This window comes from Pseudophryne corroboree, chromosome 5 (assembly GCF_028390025.1).
Source record: "Pseudophryne corroboree isolate aPseCor3 chromosome 5, aPseCor3.hap2, whole genome shotgun sequence".
In the NCBI taxonomy this organism is placed as follows: domain Eukaryota; kingdom Metazoa; phylum Chordata; class Amphibia; order Anura; family Myobatrachidae; genus Pseudophryne; species Pseudophryne corroboree.
Genome location: NC_086448.1, coordinates 224,887,868 through 224,910,501, shown reverse-complemented (window position 1 = coordinate 224,910,501; position 22,634 = coordinate 224,887,868). Strand labels below are relative to the sequence as shown.

The 22,634-nt window shown below is 43.9% G+C and overlaps 1 protein-coding gene across 5 annotated transcripts in view; it reads left to right on the top strand.

Moving 5' to 3' along the window:
• PFKP (phosphofructokinase, platelet) overlaps positions 1-22,634 on the top strand; it is a 185,923-nt gene that overhangs the window by 98,285 nt on the left and 65,004 nt on the right. For 3 of the 5 annotated variants that reach the window (XM_063922153.1, XM_063922154.1, XM_063922152.1), the window contains exon 13: positions 17,306-17,452. In XM_063922153.1, coding sequence (XP_063778223.1) covers positions 17,306-17,452 — 147 coding nt within the window. Of the gene's footprint in view, positions 1-779; positions 798-17,305; positions 17,453-22,634 lie in introns of all 5 variants that reach the window. The other 2 variants (XM_063922151.1, XM_063922150.1) reach the window with 1 other exon arrangement.

Below are 22,634 nucleotides of genomic sequence, written 5' to 3'. Positions count from 1 at the left end.
TACACCCGCCCACGATATAGCAGCCGTTGAATGGAATGACTTTGTGACTAATTTGTTTGTGCAAAAAAGAGAAAAAAATATAAACATGTTCATTTCTCCTATATGAATGTAAATTGTATCCTGCCTCACAGTAACGGACAGGGATGCATCAAGCAATGCTATTCAGAATTTTCTGGAGACTTAAATACATTTCTGAAGGAACTCACCTTTGGTGAATATTTGATAAACTGAAGAGCTGAAAATTGTACTTTAACATTTTATTTTTGACAATATTTTATTAAATAAATATATTTAAAAAGCAAACATCTTTTTTATTATAAACCTTTCTTCAGGCTGTGTCTGTTTGAACCTTGCATAGGAAAAATGGGGATTAATTTGGCAACAATAGTCATTTATGCAAGAGTTGTAATGCTGAATGTTCTACAGCAATACGAGTGATAGGTGTAACTGCAGATCTTCAGCTAGCATATACGGTAATATTTATGTAATATTGCCTCTAGTTATTCCTGGAGAAAACCAAGACAATAATATATTGCTTTTATTATTATATTACCATTAGTACATTGTATGCCTTCCTTTGCATAGGTGCTGTCCCCACCAGTCACCAGTCATACAGCCATATAGATTTATATACTGCGCAGATCTCTTTACTACTATATACACAATGTGTCAATATTTATATATAATGTGTGTATTGTGAGTATTGATTGAATATTGATGCAGATTGCTAATGGACTACTAACACATAATGAATAACTATTTTCCCTTCTTCCTAACAGGATAACACCCATTTTGGTGTACGTAATTATGTGCTTAGAGCTTAAGACTGGGCAGCATTTCTATACAATATGCTTTATTACTGCATGTGGAATATCTTGATGAAGTTTTACAGCTTGCACGTGTCCTTCTTATGCATGAGCAAAGTATACTGCAGTCTTATAGCTACCTCCCATTCAGCCATGTAACTCTCTAACTGCTAGTGATCACAGATACACTAACCAATATACTGCACTCTTACATGCTGTATGTGCTGCCAGGCCACAGAGGATTACCATACATTACCAACCAAGGCACGTGCAGTATGCCCTCTTATTGATAATTAAGGGTAGCTTTCACTGGGAATAATGAAGATTACAGATAGTAGATTCTTACGTTTTAACCAGAAGTCTAAAATCCTTATTAACAGTGCACAGGGGAGGTTACCATAATAATTCTATAAACAGTACATATCACTATAGCACTACTTTTTTTTACAAGTTTTGAGGGAAACAACATATTATCTACTGTAAATTGTTATGCTGTTAATTGGGGAGGCAGTCAATTTACCGGCTGTCGGTATTCTAGCTGTCAGGATGCCGACGCCGGAATCCCAACACCTTGTGAAATACCGGTGGTCGGAATCCCGACCGTTGGCTGAAATCCCCACTTGGGTGGTGGTCCACACCACCACCCAAGGGGGAATATAACCTTGTGTCGCCACCGGGCCCGAAGTTTGGCGAGTGCAGCGAGCCCGCAAGGGCACATGCTGCACTCGGCGATCGGATCCCGGCGTCGGTCTCCTGACCGCCGGGATCCCGACATCCGGGATATCATATTGATCTCATTAATAGTAGCATCAGAAACCATATATAAAATAAAATTATTTGGTCTCGTCCATCAAATACTCCCCGATCCCTATCATTTAAACTAAGGGAACCTTGCATCATGTGTTATGGCATTTGTCTTCTTCATAATGCACAGTGTTGTTTTCTGTTATGCTAATAACAAATATAATCAGATAAGTAGGCAATTATTCAGACTTAAAGATAATCACCAGGGATAACTTATTTATTGCTAAGGAGGGGAATTCAGTTAGCCACTGTAATTTACTGCGGTCTAATTGATCTACCAGGGCTGTCCAAGTAGCCCTGAAGTCAGCGTGGCCGCAGCTATTATTGGGGATTTCTTTTTCAGGACCTCAGCAGGCTCCAAAAAAAAAACCTGTTAAAACTTAGCCAATTTTCACGCTCGTGGCAGTGAAAACACATAGGTCTGTGAATGTATCATAGATTCTGTTTTCACCTGAAAATAGATAGTTTTTTGGGTGCAAAAAATGGGCACTAATTGAATTGGCCGGAAAAAATTGCGTATTTTTTTTTTAAAAAGTCCAGTTTTTTTGCTTCTGAAAAATTATTGTCTAAATGAATTCCTTTCTAAATGTCAGTTCAGGGACTTCCAAACATCACGTCTCCCTCACTATTAGAGCATGGCATTCTATAATACCCATCATGGGTAACCCATGTACGGGTATAGTATGATATGCCGGCAGCTGGGATTCCGGCGGGCAGCATACCGGCGCTGGAATCCCGACCGCCAGCATACCGACAGCTGGGCGAGTGCAAATGACCCCCACCAGGGAGGGTCGTGGACTCTCAAGAGGGAGAAAAGGTGTCGGTATGCCGGCTGTCGGGATTCCGGCATCGGTATATTGTGCGCCGGGATCCTGACAGCTGGCAAACTGAAGACCACCCCCGTGTACCACCCCACATACAGCGATTACTATTATAACACAGTTTACATTTAAAGGGGAAATTCAAATGTTATCGCGGGTCCCCACAACCCCGCGCGCCTGCCAGCAGCTATTTAAATGTTGCTGCAGACGGCCACGAGACCTTCATTTCAACTCGCTACCCCCGGGGCGCCCAAATGGGACTTTTCGCGTCGTTCAATTGGGTTTTGCCGCTTTATGCGGCTAAACCCGACTGCTATGAGATCGGGCGCGATTAAACAATTGAATTCCCCCCAAAGAATTGTTAGCAATGAAATAAACGACTCTTTCATTATTCATCCTTTATGTCATCCAATGATAAAAGACTGACAACACTGACAGGAGAAAAATATATCATGTACATTACATAATATGTGTGTATTTGTTTATACATTTATAATCTATCCATTTATTTAATTTGGTAATTTTAATTTTTCTGCATTGGAAAAAGAAAGCAGCCAGTATTTACCCTGCACAGAAAGAATATAACTCACCCAAATTGAACTCTCTCATGTTATATCTGCCCCACCTGCAGTGCAACATGGTTTTGCCTATTAGAGAACAATTTTGTTGCTGCGATCAGGTCTGAATTATGCCCTATGGGGGTAATTCCAAGTTGATCGCAGCAGGAAATTTTTAGCAGTTGAGCAAAACCATGTGCACTGCAGGGGAGGCAGATATAACATGTGCAGAGAGAGTTAGATTTGGGTGGTTTATTTTGTTTCTGTGCAGGGTAAATACTGGCTGCTTTATTTTTACACTGCAATTTAGATTGCAGATTGAACACACCACACCCAAATCTAACTCTCTCTGCACATGTTATATCTGCCTCCCCTGCAGTGCACATGGTTTTGCCTAACTGCTAACAAAGTTCCTGCTGCGATCAACTTGGAATTACCCCCCATGTACGATACCATTTTATTAAACTTTCTTTTTTTATTTTACCTTAACTTCTACATTAAACATGAAGTTTTAGAATTATTCATCCTATAAATAAAAGAGTACATCAAAAAGCGAGTCTTCTTCAGTTGGACCGACCTTTAGATCCATCACAGTTCTTGACCTTTTGACACTGTCAACCTAAGTTAATTTTGACCAGATAACTGTTGACATTTGAACCTTGTCAGCCTATCGGATGTCGACCTATTGATTGTAGTGATGAGCGGATTCGGTTTTACTCGGTTTTACTCGGTTCTCAAAATAGAATCTTATTGGCTATACAAAACACGTGACATCCGGGAGCCAATAAGATGCCGTTTTGAGAACCGAGTAAAACCGAATCCGCTCATCACTAATTGACTGTCTATCAGTTTTCTATTTACTGCCTTCCATCCGGATACCGTGTATGATTGCCATTTGCATCATCACAGTGTTCCCCACCCAGTGTTTTCTCAGATGGGCACAGCTTGATGGTTAGGCATAGCTTATTGGGTGGGTATAGCTTAGATCAGGGGTGGGGAACCTTTTTTCTACCGAGGGCCATTTGGATATTTATAGAATCCTTCGGGGGCCATACAAAAATTCTCAACTTAAAAAATTACCCTGCCCCCCAGTAGGTCTGCCCCTTAGAGGTACTGTGCGCCAAAAAATGGGTGTGGCCAGTTAAAATGGGACGTGATACACATATGCCCCCAATAGTGCGGTGCCAGATCCACAATTGCCCCCACAGTGCCAGGTATACAGATGCCCCCACAGTGCCAGGAATACAAATGCCCCTCACAGTGCCAGGTATACAGATGTCCCCACAGTGCCAGGTATACAAATGCCCCTCACAGTGCCAGGTATACAGATGCCCCCACAGTGCCAGGTATACAAATGCCCCTCACAGTGCCAGGTATACAGATGTCCCCACAGTGCCAGGTATACAAATGCCCCTCACAGTGCCAGGTATACAGATGCCCCCACAGTGCCAGGTATACAGATGCCCCCACAGTGCCAGGTATACAAATGCCCCTCACAGTGCCAGGTATACAGATGTCCCCACAGTGCCAGGTATACAGATGCCCCCACAGTGCCAGGTATACAGATGTCCCCACAGTGCCAGGTATACAGATGCCCCCACAGTGCCAGGTATACAGATGCCCCCCAGATGCCCAGTGCCAGGAATACAGATGCCCTGCCCTGCCGCCCCCTCCCCTCCGTGCTGCTTACCGTGCTGCTTTCGGCGGGACACGGAGGAGAGCGCGGCTATTGATAGAGTCACTATCTACCTTTTTAACATTAGCTATATACTAATACCGTGTAGCCGTAATGGCTGCTAAACCATGTGCACATGCTATGCACTCCGTACGCTATTTGCATATGAAGACCTCGCACGTGGTACGCAAATTAAGTACACACGCTGTGCTGGGTGTACGGAATACCCACAGTGAGCATACACACAGACAGTAACCTTTATAAACTTTAAACACAGAATATGCTTACACTGTAAACCTTGTATGCAACACACTATGATTGAGTTTGTATTGTAAACCTTACTACTGAAATACTGCAGCGATATAATGCTGCTTAACCTTGTTAATGTAAATGCTGTTAGAGCGATTTAGAAACTCAGAAACCCTTTGTACCAGCTAGAGAGACACAGACACCCTGCTGAGGTTCCAACACCTTTACTAACAAGCTTTTAGATATATCAAAAGGGGTACACAGTTACAGCTTATACTCTACATACTAACATATAATTCTAACAGAATATCTAGACAGAAATACACAAATAGCAGCACAATCTTATACTATAACAGAGTGAGAGAGAGAGAGAGAGATCGTGGCACAATTACATTCAGAGATTAAGAATGGTTACAGAGAATTACTTACACACACTAGGAATGATCGCTGCGCTGCTTTCTGGTTACCAGCTCCAAGTTAGTCAAGATGAAAACCGTTTGTGGAGATTGAGAGAGACTGAGCTGCTTCAGGCTGGCTTGTTCTTATATACACTACATACAGTATACTACAAAGGGACCTATAATCTCATTGTTCATTGGACACAGGAATGTCTCCTCGCATCATAACAAAAGGTCATAGGTTAGTTTGAACAGGTGGGCTGTGACTATTACAACCAGCTCAGGTGGGAGGGAATCTCAGGATTTCCAACACATGGACAATGAACTGCAAATATAGGAAATGTCCAGAAACTACTAATGGCCATAACTATATGCAGGAGCGTTTAATCTATACCTAACCAACACCGGATTATTGCTATTAAAATACTCTTCGGTTAGGTACCAGACACAACTGTTCTACCTTAATCAGACCCTTTGTACCACGTAAAGAGGTATTCCCAAGTCCGTGAACAAGTTACATTAACCAAACTTACAGTTATCACTAAAGGGAACATTACCTATAAAACCTGCTATATGGATTTATTATCTAGCGATTGAGTCGCTCGCTAGACGCACACAAACTCTACCGTAAGTGCACATACCATGCGCTCGAGCGCACGCCTGTAGGGGCGCCGTCACGCAACTGCGAGTATGTGCACGCATGCCAAAGAAAGTGCATGTGCAGCGGGCAAGCGCATGAGGTGAATATATGGCAACGTGCAGCGCGATATTTTTCTGACTTTGACAGTCCACCCTTTGGCAGTCACCAATAACTGCCACTTCCTAAAACAGTTCAAAAAGAGAAAAATATATGTCATATGTAAATACATTTCTATGATTGGGTAAGGGAGGAGAGAAGAAGGTGGGAAAAAGGTATGACCTAGTGAGATAGTAGAAGCATGTATGTATGAGTCCATGTTTGAGGGGTCATGTATCATCGTGCCGTACGTGTTTTAGATCAAGCTTCGAGGTATTGCGAAGTATACATTTGAATTCCTTCTTATCCCGTATTACGGGTCTGTGGATGGGCTGTTAAACTTTACCGAGCTCTTTTCGGCTTTTGGTTGCAACAAAATGGGGGAGCACATTTTAGTTGATGATACATGAATGGGGGGATATGTGAGTGCTGATATCTGTGCCTATATTCCCTATCGACTATGTGTGTCATTACCTGAAGGTTGTAGAGGTGAAGATAAGAAGCAATTATGGTAAATGCAGTCGTAAACTATGTGAGTTTAATGTACATTTGTTGCTTGAGGTCTTGTCTTGTCTCGATGTACATGTTGCTATAATTGCTTGAGCAAAAAGCTTTCTCAATCTCCATAGACTTACAATCTTTGAAGTGTTGGGCTATCGTAAAATTTTAGAGTCACTAGGGAAAATGGGGGTCTATGGCATTGTCCATCAATGGTCTGTGTAAAAGGTTGTCAAATTCTTCTTCCAAGCGGATGTCTTTGTACCTTGGAGGAAAACAAAGGAGAAACGGGTGAAAGAAACGGACCGTGGAATCACATTTTCATCACAACGTTGTCTCTATTGTTGGGTCATACATCAAATTAATCGTTGTTAATACAGTGTCCTCGCTTCTTAAACTCATCACTCGGGCACTACGTTTACACTTCGTTAAAACCCGAACGCATCTAAATATCAGACCGACCAATATGATGACACCCAGAATACACAAAAGAAATTTCCCTACATCCATGATAATACCTTGGGCCCATTCTCCTAAACCAGAGAACCAATTTTGTGGGTTCAACCATGACACCCAACTGGTCAGCTCATTACCCACAGCAGCCAGGGTGAGATTGTGTTTCCTTCGGAACTCCCATTTTAATTGTAAAATGTCATCCATCTTTTGGTCTATGACCTCGGCTGGGTCCTCCGTGCTGTTTGTAATGTACGTGCAGCACTTGATTCCATATTGAGTTGCCAGGGTTACACAATACCCGCCTGTCACATCTGTGAGGTAATTGAGAATCATCCTATGCTGAACCAGTTCTGTTTTGTAGGCTTGTAACTCTTTCCCAGTGTACCTGAATGTGTCGTCATACATTTCGGTGATATTGTCTAATAAATTTGCAAGCGCAGATATATATTTATAATTTATCACTCCTCTAGTGGTGCGAGTGATATCTAACGCGAGTAGGAATTGAATCCCGGTGGATTCATGAATCAGGTCAGAGGCTGGATGCTCTGTTCTTTCTATCAGGTGCCGTTTAACGATGTGCTCGTAATGAGTGTGAGTATAAGGAGCTTGGGCACCACGGTGAATATCTTTCATTTTAGTGTGGGATACAGTCATTACCTCAGGCAGTACTTTTCCAATATAACATAACCCTTCTGAGTTTGGGGCAAGCCACTTATACGCCTTCCTCCCACATATGAAATATGCATCATCGGGGAGAACATATGGGACGGAGTGTGACATAACCATATTACAGATTTTCCATGTGAACTCTCCTAACCCTAATTCTTCCATCTGTTTAGTACACGTATCAGTTTGTACGATCTGTGCACAGTATCCTGGTGATACTTCTCCAACTCGCATGATCCTACTTCCTAAGGTGTACCTATACCGAAAGAATTTCCTATGGTCTGCTATCTGGCGTATAAGTTCTGTGTCTATGGGCAATCTGTCGGCTCTATGTGAGAATGTCATGGTTTGATTACTCCATGACACTTCCCAATTTCCCGGCTTTCGGGGATTGGAAATGTTAAAGCACACTAAGGACCTATCCACATGATATTGGTGGAGCTTCAAACTAGGAGGACTAGAGATATTAAACCTCTTGTCCACCGGCCTCCCACCACTTAGCTCAAGTACCTCTCCTACCGTTAAAGGGAATGGTACTAGTCCTGATTTGCTATGGCCTTGAGGTACTTGAGAGCATACCCAACAGTCTGTCTGATTTAACACTTTACCCACTAAGGAGTGATAGTCACTCAATGGATGCCGGTCCGTATGGATATTAAAACTGGACTGACATTTCTTGATGCACCCATCCTCGACTATACTGTCACAGTGTCTACAGATGCAGTTCTCTTTAGCTAACAATCCTTCACAATGTCTATAAATAACATGGCTGCTAGATCGTTTTCCGGTACTCGCCTTTGCTCGGTGATTGTGTTTCTATTGGAAATTTATGCCTCCGTCTTTGTCATCAGAAACCCATTCCGGATCCTTTCTCGACCTCACTGGTACTCTCACCGAAACAGACTGCTCTGGTCAACATCATGGTCAACAGGAAAACACGGACTGCAGTCTCTTGGGGCGAGTCCATCTTACAGGAGGAGAAAGAGAAATTTGTAATGGGGGTACAAAAAAAATACTTTGAGGGGAAAGAAAAATGTTACGATGATTAGTTCTCTAGTCTTGTTGTTCTTCTTGTTCTGTTGTCATCTCAAAGGTGCTGTCTCTCAGTCTTCCAAACGAACACTCCGGTGATACAATATTCCTTCCAAATCAGCGATCTCTCTGTAAGGAGCAAAAATCTTGCATTACCATTTGTCTAACTGATGTGTGACATACCATCTTTAAAACATGAGAAAGAAGAGAAAAGGAAAAAAAACAAATGAGAGAGAGAACAATTCATCACATTTTACAGTAAACAACAAACAAAAAAAACATTGTCAGATCTTCTGTTCACCATCAGGCTGTCACACCAACACTTCCACTGGTGTCCTTGCGAAGTCCCCTCCCCACCAGTATTTCCACTCCCCACCGTTTTGCGCCTGGCCAGGACACTCCGATGTCGGTAGGTCACACTGGGGTTTGGTAGACTTCTGCAAGGACCAAATAGCTATGTGATGTTTGAGTTCTTCCGATGAACATCAGAGATGGGGAAAAAGAACATTTACAGATAAATTTACAACGTTTACCCGGCCGTTCCTGTGTCTACAAGGAACTGACCTCCCAATTTCATTAACTGTAACCTCAGATTTACTGTCAGTCCTAATGATCACCTTTCCCGACTACATATTACAGGTGCGGCCCAAACTTCTTCCTGTATGATACCTGATTACAACTTTGTGTGTCATAATTCTGCGCGTGTTCTTGTCTAGGGGGTTGATATGACTTTTGTATATTTCTTGATCTACAATCTCTTGCAAAGTGTCCCTCTTTATGACAATTGTAACAGACTAACACATTTGAATTTCTCGCAGGGGTTTGGGGCTTATGCTGGAGTGGCCTTGTGGTCAGAGCCTGTATACTTACGGCCATCAGCTTATTACTCTGTGACTCCCTGTGTCTGGTGATGTTCCGATCATGATCAATAGCGGCCTCTCTTAATGTAGCCACCGAGATATTTCTCCAGTTTGGGTTGGTGGTCTGTACCCTTGTTCTCAACACCTCCTTTAAACCATTCATTAATAACTTAACCGCTACTTCTTTATGCTGTGCATTTGTTTTGATGTCTGTGATCCCAGTGTCTCTAGCCATTACTTGCAGTGCTCGATTGAAGTAATCAGAAGTACTTTCCCCTTCTCCCTGTCTTATGGAGAGGATTTTGTTCCACTTGACAATGGCTGGGAAATATACTCCTAACTGCCGGTTGATCTGCTTAATACATTCCTGATTGTGTTCCTCCGTACGAGGTACCTCTGTGTTTAATTTACAATCAGCAATAAATTTCGCAGGGTCAACGCTGGAGGGCAAACATGCCCTCAGCACTGTCCGCCAATCTTTGTTGGTGGGTTCTGTGGAATTTCCTAGTTCTTTAATAAATCTCTGACATGCAACTAGATCTTTCCTAGGATCAGGGAATTCAGACATAATTGCTCTCAATTCTATCCGGGACCAGGGACGGCGCATTGCACTGTCCTTGACAGGAATGATTCCCTGAGCGTCAGTCTTCCCATTGGGGACTGTGATCACCCTGACAAGACTAAATTCAATTACATCATCTTGTGTTGGTTCTTCAATATGAGGTACATTTGTTTGTGCGTGATATATAACACCGTACGTACCTGTGGACACGACCTCACCTGACCCTCCGTTAGGGGGTTTGATTACTGCCTTTACCGATTTGGTCGCGTCCACCTGGATGTCTTGTATGATGGCTGCTGGAAAAGGTGCCGACATCGTGCTGGGCTCACTTTCTTGCTGGTGATCCTGAGGGAAGTTTAACATGGGGTGCAACTTGCATGGTTTAATAGTTGTACATTTAACAGTATTACAATTATTCTTGTTACATTTATTACAATTATCCTTATCATCTATAATACAGTTGCTAAGTGCATTTTTATCATTCACCAGTGTGCCATTCTCTGTAACCACCTTCTCTCTCGCTGCCATATTTTTGTTACCACAGTGAGAGTCAGCTGTATGAGCTAATCCTCCTTGTATTTCACTTTCCCGTTGCCATAACTGTAAACAATCATAATATTTGATCCGTCTCTTTGCAGATTTAATGAGACATATCCTTCTCCTTAAATTTTGTAACACATCTGGGCTAAAACTGCCTACCCGTGGGAACTTTTCCACATCGTGCACAGTCATTCTTTCCCATTCATCGCACAAAACCTCTGTGTGTGATCCGTATTTCTCACACATTACATACCTTGCCGACCCGATTGGTCGGTTTACTAAGTCAACCCGAACCGAGGTTGATCGCCCCCTACCTGAACAACTGGCCCCCATCTTTGCAGGTGTTGCTTTCACTACCTCTGACCTTCAATTCAGGGTCTTCAACGAACCCTTACAAAAACCAAGATGTCCGGGGTAGGCCGGCGGCGGAAGTTTACCGAGTACCTCCACTCACTCCTCGCCCACGTTGGCCAGTACTGCAATCACTGACTCAGAGCTGCTGTACCCAACCTAGGGCCCCTATGAACCTTTATTTACTGGGGCGTGTTGGACCTCCCAGTCCCCAGCAAGTATCGGTTGTTAGAGAATTCCCGAGTGACCAGCGAACCTCCCTTAAAATGAAAAAAATTACACAAATCACGTTAGAATGTACAAATAGCGTTTATGACCCCTCTAGCGTACGCAAATGGTACTGGGTCAAGTTACTAACTAATGCACACAATTACGTGCGGTACAATCGTTCTGCACATAAGCAACTAATCTTATGTGCGGAGCGACCAGTGGAATCGAAAATTGTGGCTGCGAATTCCTTCAGCCTGAGCTTAATGGCCTATATGGGTTCCGCACCAACCCTTACTGGTGTTGTTCTACTCTTTATCTATAGCGGACTTCTTAGTCTGCTGTACCTAGACCTCCTGGTCTGTCTCTCTGGACCTCCTGGTCCGTGACCTCCTGGTCTGTGTCTACAGTAGACTTTACTCTGCTATACTCTAATGCTCCTATATATGTTTAACAAGGGATGCCTCCCAAGCCACCATGCAGTCACTTACATGTATGTACCTTCAAGAGAACTCGATTTCCTTTGGTTCAACCCCAAAAATTAGAAACTTGTATATATATGTATACACACTCTTTCACCTCATATACACTTTACTTTCGTTTCTGCGCAGAAATCCCTTTCATTCAGTAACACAGTCTAGTCCAGATGGGTTGCAAATTAGAGAAGGATCTATTAGCTTAAAATTTTGGACACTGAAATTGACTTGCGCTATTTATCGCGTTGCCTCCTTTTCGCCTATTTAAAATAATACTATTGTGTGATTTGTATTATGTGGGCGTACCCAGACGCTCCGTTGCGTAATATACGCTCCGTGCGTCGGCCCTTGTGTTGCGTACACTAGTTTCACCCTTTTGTTAGAGACACGTGTACGCCAGCCAGATATGTCCACAGAAATACAATTAACACGTTTATATCAATGTAGATGATCTTTAAATGTAATCATCTACGAGCACCACACAGGTCTTTCCTTATGTTTTTAGGCAAAGCTGTGTGCGTGTTTTACAAATTACCCCTTAATGTATTATTTTTACTTTTTAACTATCAATAGCAACAAATCTTTCTTAGCACGTTATCAATTATGAAATGGCAAACAGGAAAGTGAGATGTGAAACTTACACAAATGAACATGCAATTCTAAATTAATCTAATAACATACATTGATGTAAGCACACGCATATAGATATTACATATATGTACTAATCACTATTACTTATGTGAGACCTTATTCAGTGCTTCTAATTTGCATATGAATGTCCTTTTTTTTTTTTTAACTAACTCTGTAAAGGCGATTTCTTTCACTGCTGGGAGAGAAAAAAAAAAACCCGAAGGTTAATTTGCACTTCAATGGTTATCCTACACCAAGCAGAGTTAACCAGGCTCTTGAAGAGAGACAGTGACAAAACAAAAAAAAAAAACACTACGTTTTATTTGTGTATTTCCTAAATCAAATATTTAATTTATTATTAACTTTTATTAAACTCTATCTGAACCACTTATGATTGACTATGATATGGACTAAATAAATGCATTAAAAAAACTCATTAAATGATGATTTCTTTTTGACAATGGATGGCTGATTATTTCCTGAGTCAACTGAAAATCAGCCGCTTAGGGGAAAAAAAATAAAAATGTGACCTTCCCAAAATGGCCGCTGCTCCTCCCCCTTTCCACCTCCATGAGGGTTACACAAAATGGTGGACAGACCATGCTGTTCTTTTTTTGTCACAAAGAAAATCATCATGCCAGCCCCTTTTAGTTATTTATTTATTTTTAAGCCTGGTTAAAAACTATCACGCTATGCAGAGCGATTAAAAATACTTTTAAACCTATTTAAACAGACAAGCCATTCAATCTGCGTGTGCAGTTGGCACCAAATAGAAATAAAAACCAGATTTACAAAGACAATAGCTTAATGTTCCTACCTTCTTCGGATTCCACCAGCATCCCTACAGACCAAAAGAATCAGACGCAGACTCTCATCTGATCAGCACTACAAGATACTACCTTTCCTCTCTTTGCTGATTGATAAAGTCTGCGCATTTTCGCCTGACTGAGGATATGAGATGGACCGGACTTGCCCCCACTTGATAGAGTCACTATCTACCTTTTTAACATTAGCTATATACTAATACCATGTAGCCGTAATGGCTGCTAAACCATGTGCACATGCTATGCACTCCGTACGCTATTTGCGTATGAAGACCTCGCACGTGGTACGCAAATTAAGTACACATGCTGTGCTGGGTGCACGGAATACCCACAGTGAGCATACACACAGACAGTAACTTTTATAAACTTTAAACACAGAATATGCTTACACTGTAAACCTTGTATGCAACACACTATGATTGAGTTTGTATTGTAAACCTTACTACTGAAATACTGCAGCGATATAACGCTGCTTAACCTTGTTAATGTAAATGCTGTTAGAGCGATTTAGAAACTCAGAAACCCTTTGTACCAGCTAGAGAGACACAGACACCCTGCTGAGGTTCCAACACCTTTACTAACAAGCTTTTAGATATATCAAAAGGGGTACACAGTTACAGCTTATACTCTACATACTAACATATAATTCTAACAGAATATCTAGACAGAAATACACAAATAGCAGCACAATCTTATACTATAACAGAGTGAGAGAGAGAGAGAGAGAGAGAGATCGTGGCACAATTACATTCAGAGATTAAGAATGGTTACAGAGAATTACTTACACACACTAGGAATGATCGCTGCGCTGCTTTCTGGTTACCAGCTCCAAGTTAGTCAAGATGAAAACCGTTTGTGGAGATTGAGAGAGACTGAGCTGCTTCAGGCTGGCTTGTTCTTATATACACTACATACAGTATACTACAAAGGGACCTATAATCTCATTGTTCATTGGACATAGGAATGTCTCCTCGCATCATAACAAAAGGTCATAGGTTAGTTTGAACAGGTGGGCTGTGACTATTACAACCAGCTCAGGTGGGAGGGAATCTCAGGATTTCCAACACATGGACAATGAACTGCAAATATAGGAAATGTTCAGAAACTACTAATGGCCATAACTATATGCAGGAGCGTTTAATCTATACCTAACCAACACCGGATTATTGCTATTAAAATACTCTTCGGTTAGGTACCAGACACAACTGTTCTACCTTAATCAGACCCTTTGTACCACGTAAAGAGGGATTCCCAAGTCCGTGAACAAGTTACATTAACCAAACTTACAGTTATCACTAAAGGGAACATTACCTATAAAACCTGCTATATGGATTTATTATCTAGCGATTGAGTCGCTCGCTAGACGCACACAAACTCTACCGTAAGTGCACATACCATGCGCTCGAGCGCACGCCTGTAGGGGCGCCGTCACGCAACTGCGAGTATTTGCACGCACGCCAAAGAAAGTGCATGTGCAGCGGGCAAGCGCATGAGGTGAATATATGGCAACGTGCAGCGCGATATTTTTCTGACTTTGACACTATGTTGGGCGGCGGCGGCATGTAGGACTTAAAACCAGCCGCCGGTTCGAGAGCCAATCAGAGCTCGCGGACCGGCAGCCGCGGCTTCATATTGGCTGCCGGTCCGCGAGCTCTGATTGGCTCACGAACCGGCGGCTGGTTTCAAGTCATACACGCCGCCCGACAGCCGCGCTCTCCTCCCTGTTCTGACAGCTGAGACACGCTGCCGCCGGAATGAGCGGCAGCGTGTCTCACTGGTACAAGCTGGTGAGCCGGACCAAACGGCTTCGCGGGCCTTATACGGCCCGCGGGCCGGAGGTTCCCCACCTCTGGCTTAGATGGTGTAATCAAGGCACATCTCTGTCCACTTCATAGGGAATCACCCTTGCGGGAAAACTGCAAGTGTGTTTATTTGGAAAGCCTTGGGATTCTGGGGGCTGTGATCACACTTGTTCAGGTGTGTTCCAGACATTTCAGGAAAATACATAACTATTAACTCTTAACCCTTTGCTGACATTTTAAAATGCACACTATGGGGGATATTCAATTGTTTGAAAACTCAGTTGGGTGTCTGTTTTTTCCTATCTAATAGACAGGAAAAAACAGACACCCAACTGACTTTTCAAACATTTGAATTCCCCCCAGTAAGTGGTGTTCACGCTCTTCTGAGAGCACAATACTAGCTGACCTCAGCTGTCAACCATTTCTTCGCATTCCTGGCACCCTGATCGCAACACATAGCATTTATTCTTTTATCTCCTAGAAACAGCTCTCGTTTAACCTCTTTACGTGTCATCTTTTAATGCTAGCAAAAGGGGAGACCTAATTAACAAACCAGTATCTCTCCGGTTTAAAAGTAATTATAGAAACATAATAAAAAGTCAACACATTTATAGTACCCAGAATTTCAAAATTGGCAAATAAAACAGATCTGTCATGGTGTGTACTAGAATGTTGTTCCCTTTTTGTACTCTGCATTTTATAGATAACTCAGAGACACATTTCAGCTTCTAAGCCTGATGAGTAATAACCTTTCATATTACTAAATTCTTCTACATATTATGTGTTGGACAAACTTAAATTTGGGTTGCACGTAAATTTAAAGCCTACAAAACTCTCTTTTCACTACATTATTCCCACACTATTGTTCCCACTTCAATCCCAGTCAAAGCTCAGACACACTAGGAACATATGACGATATAACCACACCATGTATAACACTCAAGAACATGGTGCTCATGGCTAAGGCCAAGTGAAAACAAGCCTAATGACTTTAATAAAGCTTATTGCATTTTCTGATGTATCGGTCATCTAAATGCTTTAAAAGAGGTTTTTACTTGAAGTATCTTTTTCATAAGTCCCGTCTCTGTCCACAGGGTAGGAGCTAGATTGGAGTTCCTTCCCTGGGTTCTTAATGGTTACTTAATATTGCTGCCAATGCCCAACAAATACAGTAAGGAGGACACCACTGACAGTGAAACACTCAAACTGCTAGAGACAGAAGTGGGTAGTGATGGTGGCACCTAATGGATGGCCACAGCGCCTGACCAGGAGGTGTTCCCTTCAAAAGTGGGTAGTGACGGTGGCACCTAATGTATGGCCACACTGCCTGACAAGGATGTGTGCCCTTCAGAAGTGGGTAGTGATGGTGGTGCCTAATGTCTGGCCACAGCACCTGACAAGGAGGTTGTGCCCTTCAGAAGTGGGTAGTGATGGTAGCACCTAATGTCTGGCCACAGCGCCTGACCAGTAGAGGTGCCCTTCAGATGTGGGTAGTGACGGTGGTACTTAATATATGGTCACAGCGCCTGACCAGGAGGTGTGTGCTTCAGAAGTGGGTAGTGATGGTGGCACCTTATGTATGGCCATATCGCCTGACCAGGAGATGTGCCCTTCATTACAGATTTACTGTGTCTTCAGCAGCCATGGGCAACCTGATATACTTTGGTGGCAGCATTGTATGGCCCACTAACTTTCTAAAGGGACATACATTACTCTTACTGTAATCTCAGTAGTAAGTTAAATGAATTCATTAAATTGAGGCAAGAGACCCCTATCCGCATATTGCTCTTAACCTCACTAATAAATTAAATGAATGCGTCTAATTGAGGAGAAAAACACCTATCCGCTCATTACTCTTAATCTCTAGTAAATTAAAGGAATACATCTAATGGAGGAGACACCTACCTGTGATAACACACCAGTAGCCCTACAAGCAGTACAAGCTACAACAATGAAATATGACAACACATCAGAAAGGAGCTGGGTCCTACAAGTGAGCAGGGTCCTACTGTTCTAGAGTGTGCCCCCACAGCTCAAGCCCTACTGTAGACGGAACACCGTGGGGTTCGGTGACAAAATCAAAAAGTAATGTAGGGATCCTAAGTAAGGGGCAGAGTTCTTCTCCCGGGGGTGTCAAAAGTTTTACATCTCATTTAATAAAGCAAAATAAGAATAATTTATAATTCACAGAGAAAATGTTTAAGTGTAGGGTTCCCTGGAGCAATAGCAAATCTACATATGTAATAGTGATGCTGTGATTGTGTATTCATGTTTCTAGCCTGCTTGGCTGACTGTGTGGCTGCTTAGTCAGGTCTTCTTGTCATATGCTTACTTGAGCTCCCTTCTCCTTTCCAGAGTAACTTCAACGTGGCTGTACTGAATGTGGGGGCTCCTGCGGCTGGAATGAATGGAGCTGTGAGATCCGCAGTGAGAGTGGGAATTACGGAAGGACATACGATGTTTGCTGTTAATGATGGATTTGAAGGATTTGCTAAAGGACAGGTGAGTATTCGTGACAGACATAGAGCACTGGATTATCCTATCGTATATACTGGTTTGCAATGAAGACACTAAACGCTGCTTTTGTCCTGACTGCCGGGATCCTGACCGGAACCCCACCATGGTGCCTTGGTGGTCAATGTGTAGGTACATTTATTTTGTAATTTGCCTCCAGAGCCCCCTGACATCTTTGCTGCTTCTACAGATGACTATGCATAACATAAGTCGTAACTATCCAACATGTTTGCTACATTCATTCAACATTATAGATAGAAAAACACAAAGTAGACAAATCTAAAAAACTAAATGATATTAGGGGAAAAAAAAAAGGCTTTTAAGACTTATATGGGGGTGGGGGATGGAGATGTAAGAACGGTGTGTACTGTATGTCCCTTACTGCATCCAGCACACCACACCGCAGAAACCTTGTTTATTATATGTATAGAGTATATATCCCAATAAAATACATCTGTTATAGAAGCATAACACTCCTTGCCCTGATAATCTGGGGTCATCAGAAAGTTATATTATGGAAAAAAATAATAGTCTGGTGTAAATGAAGGTACCGACCCATGATACAGTATGTGCCATAAAACTGGGACATATCACGGAAGTTCTATGCATAAGACTAGAGCTAAAGAAGACATTTTCAGTCTCTGTGATTACATCTCCTGTGTTTAAAACAATTAAGAAAAGATAATAGTAATTTATGCAGTTTATGTGTCACTGTGCAATTAATCGCCCAAAGAAAATAAACACACTTCGTTTTTCTGTATCACAAAGAACATTTCCAGCTCCTAAATGTCCAATTAATCCACAATATTTAGAAGATTAATTGCTGGACGTCCCTATGGATGACTAAATTGTGGCATTGTGTGAATTAAGAATCTCTCTACAAGGCCGTTAAAAACCTGAAAAACCAAGTGACTGAAACTTGCCTGTAAAGCCTAGCCCAGTGGTACCCAAACACGATCCTCAAGGCAGGGTGTCTTAACTAACAGCAGTGTAGGTCCCTGGGCAAAGCAATGCACTGGGGCCCCTACCCATCCTCCAGCAGTAGGGATGGAGGTGCTATCAGTGGCAGCTTTTGATGTCTTGCGGGTGGTAGAGGGTGTTCTATCTTCCGCTCAGCATGTAGGACCTGGAACAGTAATTTCTGCTAATTATTCCTTTACTGCACAGATAGTAGATGGGGCGGGAGGTAGAACATTAAACTGTAGAAGGGAGCATGGGGCTGAATGAAGGGGCGCCGGTACATGACTTCCAGGATGGTAGGGGGTATTTAATACTCAGGGGAGGGGTGAATAGTGGAGTAAGATCAGAGTTCAGGAGTCAGAGCAATCTACCAACAAAAATCTAAAACTGTTGTTATGACACTGTAGCAGGATGAGTTCATGATCAACATTGGCAACTTTTTGTTATTATGTGCTAAACTATTGTTTGCAAATGTGAATTAACATTCTTAATGCTGTGATAGGTGAATATATTCATTCACCAGGCTGTAGATGTAACAAACACAACTGTACCATAACCAGGTACAGAATACTTCACCATTATTGTTGTGTGTTCATTTACATGTATACTATTGGGTGTATTCAATAACTGTCAGGAGCTGCCGTCTTGTCGGAAAGACGGCAGCTTCCGACAGAAATAGGTCGGAAGGGGTTCCGACCTATTCATTAGAGGCAGTTCTTTTCCAACAAGTAGGGAATTCCCAACTTGTCGGAAAACACATGGATCGGCGATCCGGGTGCGATCCGATCCGTGTGCTTCTGTCGGAAATGGGACCAAATCCGACAGGTTTTAGCCCCCTTTTCGACAAACTCAATTCGACTTGAAAACAGGTCGGATTGAGGTGAGGAGACGGGGGCGGGATGTACTAACCTGTCCTTTATTAAAGCTGAGACCTGAGTGGCCGCGGCGGTGCATGTGTAAACAAGGAGCAAATAACAGCGCCGGGGGTGCGGGAGCTGGAGACAGCAGGTTATCATGGACAATATCAGGGGAGCGCAGAGTAAAGCAGCTAACGCGGCGGGACAGGTTAGTACATCTCGCCCGGGGGAGCGGTGCGGTTGGGGGAGCTGAGATCGGCGGCTGGCGGGGGGAGCTGGCGGCGGGGGGACATGTCTGTGGCGGCAGGGGGAGGCGCTGCAGGGAGAGAGGTCAGTTCAGTCAGTTTCGTTCCTGGTTTGATGTCACAAACACACCCAGCGTTCGCCCAGACACTCCCCTGTTTCTCCAGCCACTCCCGCGTTTTTCCCTGAAACGCCAGCGTTTTTCCGCACACTCCCATAAAACGTCCAGTTTCCGCCCAGAAACACACACTTCCTATCAATCACACTCCAATCACTAGAACAATGAAAAATCTTCGTTAGACCGTGAGTAAATACCAACTTTTGTGCTAATTAACTTGGCGCAGGCGCACTGCGAACGTTGCGCATGCGCAGTTTGCGACTAATCGCTCCGTTGCAAAAAAAACTAACGAGCGAACAACTCAGAATGACCCCCACAATTAGCAGCCTTACACATAGCAGCCACAGTAGTGTTCCTTACCCATGATGTCTCCAGTATAGTGTCAGACACATAATGACCCCAGTAGTGCAGTGCCAGATAGACATGATATGCCTGACAGCAGTGCCACATAGACATGATATGCCCCCCAGCAGTGCCACATAGACATGATATGCCCCCCCAGCAGTGCCACATAGACATTATATGCCTCCCCAGCAGTGCCACATAGACATGATATGCCCCCCAGCAGTGCCACATAGACATGATATGCCCCCCAGCAGTGTCAGATAGACATGATATGCCCCCCAGCAGTGCCACATAGACATGATATGACCCCCAGCAGTGCCACATAGACATGATATGCCCCCCCAGCAGTGCCACATAGACATGATATGCCTCCCCAGTAGTGCCACATAGACATGATATGCCCCCCAGCAGTGCCACATAGACATTATATGCCCCCCAGCAGTGCCACATAGACATGATATGCCTCCCCAGCAGTGCCACATAGACATGATATGCCCCCAGCAGTGCCACATAGACATGATATGCCCCCCAGCAGTGCCAGATAGACATGATATGCCCCCCCAGCAGTGCCAGATAGCCATCATATGCCCCCAGTAGTGCCACATAGACATGATTTGCCCCCAGCTGTGCCATATAGACATGATTTGCCCCCCAGCAGTGCCAAATACACATGATAAGCCCCCAGCAGTGCCAGCCATCATATGCCCCCAGCAGTGCCACATAGACATGATTTGCCCCCAGCTGTGCCAGATAGACAGAATTTGCCCCCCAGCAGTGCCAGAAACACATGATATGCCCCCAAGCAGTGCCAGATATACATGATATACCCCCCAGCAGTGCCAGATACACATGAGATGGCCCCCAGCAGTGCCAGATACACATGAGATGGCCCCCAGCAGTGCCAGATACACATAATATGCCCCCAAGAAGTGCCTGATACACATGATGTGCCCCCTAGCAATGCCAGATACACATGATATGCCCCCAGCAATGCCAGATACACATGATATGCTCCCCAGCAATGTCAGATACACATGATATGCCCCCCAGCAATGCCAGATACACATATGCCCCCCAGAAACACATGTACCCACATTGCCAGATACATATATGCCCCACAGTGCCAGATACATATATGCCCCCAGTGCCAGATACATATATGCCCACAGTGCCAGATATGTCCCCAGTGCCAGATACACATGTCCCTACACAGTGCCAGATATGTACCAAGTGTCAGATATGTCCTCAGTGCCAGATATGCCTCCAGTGCCAGATACACATGTCCCTACACAGTGCCCGATATATCCCCAGTACCAGATACACATGTCACTACACAGTGCCAGATATGTCCCCAGTGCCAGATACACATGTCCCTACACAGTGCCAGATATGTCCTCAGTACCAGATACACATGTCCCTACACAGTGCCAGATATGCCTCTAGTGCCAGATACACATGACCCTACACAGAGTCAGATATGCCCCCAGTGCCAGATATACCCCCAGTGTCAGTTATGTCCTGATATGCCCCCAGTGCCAGTTATGTCCCCAGTGCCAGATACACATGTCCCTACACAGTGCCAGATATGTCCTCAGTGCCAGATACACATGTCCCTACACAGTGCCAGATATGCCCCCAGTGCCAGATACATATGACCCTACACAGTGCCAGATATGCCCCCAGTGCCAGATACTGTATGCCCCCAGTGCCAGATACACATGTCCCTACACAGTGCCAGATATGCCCCCAGTGCCAGATACACATGTCCCTACACAGTGCCAGATTTGTCCCCAGTGCCAGATACACATGTCCCTACACAGTGCCAGATATGCCCCCAGTGCCAGATACACATGTCCCTACACAGTGCTAGATATGACCCCAGTGCCAGATATATCCCCAGTGCCAGATACACATGTCCCCCAGTGCCAGTTATGTCCCCAGTGCCAGATACACCTGTCCCTACACAGTGCCAGATTTGTCCCCAGTGCCAGATACACATGTCCCTACACAGTAGCAGATATGCCCCCAGTGCCAGATATGCCCCCAGTGCCAGTTATGTCCCCAGTTCCAGATACACATGTCTCTACGCAGTGCCAGATTTGTCCCCAGTGCCAGATACACATGTCCCTACACAGTGCCAGATATGCCCACAGTGCCAGATATGCCCCCAGTACCAGATACAAATATCCCTACACAGTGCCAGATATGCCCCCAGTGCCAGATACGCATGTCCCTACACAGTGCCAGATATGTCCCCAGTGTCAGTTATGTCCCCAGTGCCAGATACACATGTCCCTACACAGTGCCAGATATGTCCCCAGTGCCATATACACATGTCCCTACACAGTGCCAGATATGTCCCCAGTGTCAGTTATGTCCCCAGTGCCAGATACACGTGTCCCTACACAGTGCCAGATATGCCCCCAGTGCCAGATATGCATGTCCCTACACAGTGCCAGATATGCCCCCAGTGCCAGATACACATGTCCCTACACAGTGCCAGATATGTCCCCAGTGTCAGTTATGTCCTCAGTGCCAGATACACATGTCCCTACACAGTGCCAGATTTGTCCCCAGTGCCAGATACGCATGTCCCTACACAGTGCCAGATATGCCCCCAGTGCCAGATATCTCCCCAGTGCCAGAT